Raw genomic sequence first — 1,828 nt, forward strand, 5'->3', positions numbered from 1 at the left:
CAGAACCCCTGAAGACCTGCAGAACCCCTGAAGACCTGCAGAACCCCTGAAGACCTGCAGAACCCCTGAAGACCTGCAGAACCCCTGAAGACCTGCAGAACCCCTGAAGACCTGCAGAACCTCTGAAGACCTGCAGAACCTCAGAGACCTGCAGAACCTCAGAGACCTGCAGAACCTCTGAAGACCTGCAGAACCTCAGAGACCTGCAGAACCTTAGAGACCTGCAGAACCTCAGAGACCTTCAGAACCTCAGAGACCTGCTGAACCTCTGAAGACCTGCAGAAGCTTAGAGACCTGCAGAACCTCAGAGACCTACAGAACCTCAGATACCTACAGAACCTCAGAGACCTGCAGAACCTCAAAGACCTGCAGAACCTCTGAGACCTGCAGAACCTCAGAGACCTGCAGAACCTCTGAGACCTGCAGAACCTCTGAGACCTACAGAACCTCAGAGACCTACAGAACCTCAGAGACCTACAGAACCTCAGAGACCTGCAGAACCTCAAAGACCTGCAGAACCCCTGAAGACCTGCAGAACCCCTGAAGACCTGCAGAACCTCAGAGACCTGCAGAACCTCTNTGGACACAGTGTGTTACCTGGACACAGTGTGTTACCTGGACACAGTGTGTTACCTGGACACAGTATGTTACCTGGACACAGAGTGTTACCTGGACACAGTGTGTTACCTGGGACACAGTATGTTACCTGGACACAGTATGTTACCTGGACACAGAGTGTTACCTGGACACAGTATGTTACCTGGGACACAGTGTGTTACCTGGACACAGTATGTTACCTGGACACAGTATGTTACCTGGGACACAGTATGTTACCTGGACACAGTATGTTACCTGGACACAGTGTGTTACCTGGGACACAGTGTGTTACCTGGGACACAGTGTGTTACCTGTAACACAGTGTGTGACCTGTAACACAGTGTGTTACCTGGACACAGTGTGTTACCTGGACACAGTGTGTTACCTGGGACACAGTGTGTTACCTGGACACAGTATGTTACCTGGACACAGAGTGTTACCTGGACACAGTGTGTTACCTGGACACAGTATGTTACCTGGACACAGAGTGTTACCTGGACACAGTGTGTTACCTGGACACAGTGTGTTACCTGGGACACAGTGTGTTACCTGGACACAGTGTGTTACCTGGACACAGTGTGTTACCTGGGACACAGTGTGTTACCTGGACACAGTGTGTTACCTGGACACAGTGGACACACCTGGGGCACAGGGCGATGGTGGTTTGCTCAGGATGAGTGCGGCTCCTGCGGGGGACGGGGGCTTGTTGTGGGTGGATGGCGTGGTCGTGAGTTCGGAGTGGGAGTGGGAGGGGTCTGAGTCTCGTTGCCGTGGTGACCGGGCGCTCCAGTCGTCCAGCCCGCTGGAAGCGGCGGCGGTGGCTGAGCTGCAGGTGGCGCTGGCCTTACGAGGCTGCGAACAGAGGAACAGTTTGTTGGGTTCTGACCCGGTTCTTGTTGTTGACTGAAAGGACAACTTTACACGAAGCACTTCCTGTTTGGACCTTAACAAGGGACACGACAGGTAGAAGCACCTGGTTACTGATGATCTGACCCCGCCCCCTCTACCTGTCGGGCCTGCTTCTCCTGGTCCTGCAGCCACTGCAGGTAGGACTCTCGGGCCACCTGCTCCTCGATGGCCTCGTTGGTGGCCTCCCAGTCCGTCGCCCTCTTCTTGTCCTCCAGCATCTGCTGCTCGATCCACGACTCCTCCGACGTCTTGATGGCCGACTTCATCAGAGACTGGTCTGCATACTGGAAGACACACACACACACACACACACACACACACA

At 54.2% G+C, this 1,828-nt stretch overlaps 1 protein-coding gene and 1 long non-coding RNA gene across 2 annotated transcripts in view; both read right to left on the reverse strand.

Annotated features, from left to right (window-relative positions):
- The window catches only part of LOC106533699 (uncharacterized), a 3,974-nt gene extending 3,221 nt beyond the window's left edge, over positions 1-753 (reverse strand). The window contains exon 1 of the long non-coding RNA XR_001312272.1: positions 598-753. This is a non-coding gene — a long non-coding RNA (uncharacterized LOC106533699). The remainder of the gene's footprint in view (positions 1-597) is intronic.
- Positions 1-1,828, reverse strand: part of otud5a (OTU deubiquitinase 5a) — a gene marked incomplete in the record, with an annotated part of 31,340 nt that overhangs the window by 5,479 nt on the left and 24,033 nt on the right. The window contains 2 exon segments of the mRNA XM_014030122.1: positions 1,237-1,449; positions 1,605-1,790. Of these exon segments, the coding sequence (XP_013885576.1) occupies positions 1,237-1,449; positions 1,605-1,790 (399 nt within the window).

Source organism: Austrofundulus limnaeus, unplaced genomic scaffold (genome assembly GCF_001266775.1).
Source record: "Austrofundulus limnaeus strain Quisiro unplaced genomic scaffold, Austrofundulus_limnaeus-1.0 Scaffold1002, whole genome shotgun sequence".
NCBI classification, from domain to species: domain Eukaryota; kingdom Metazoa; phylum Chordata; class Actinopteri; order Cyprinodontiformes; family Rivulidae; genus Austrofundulus; species Austrofundulus limnaeus.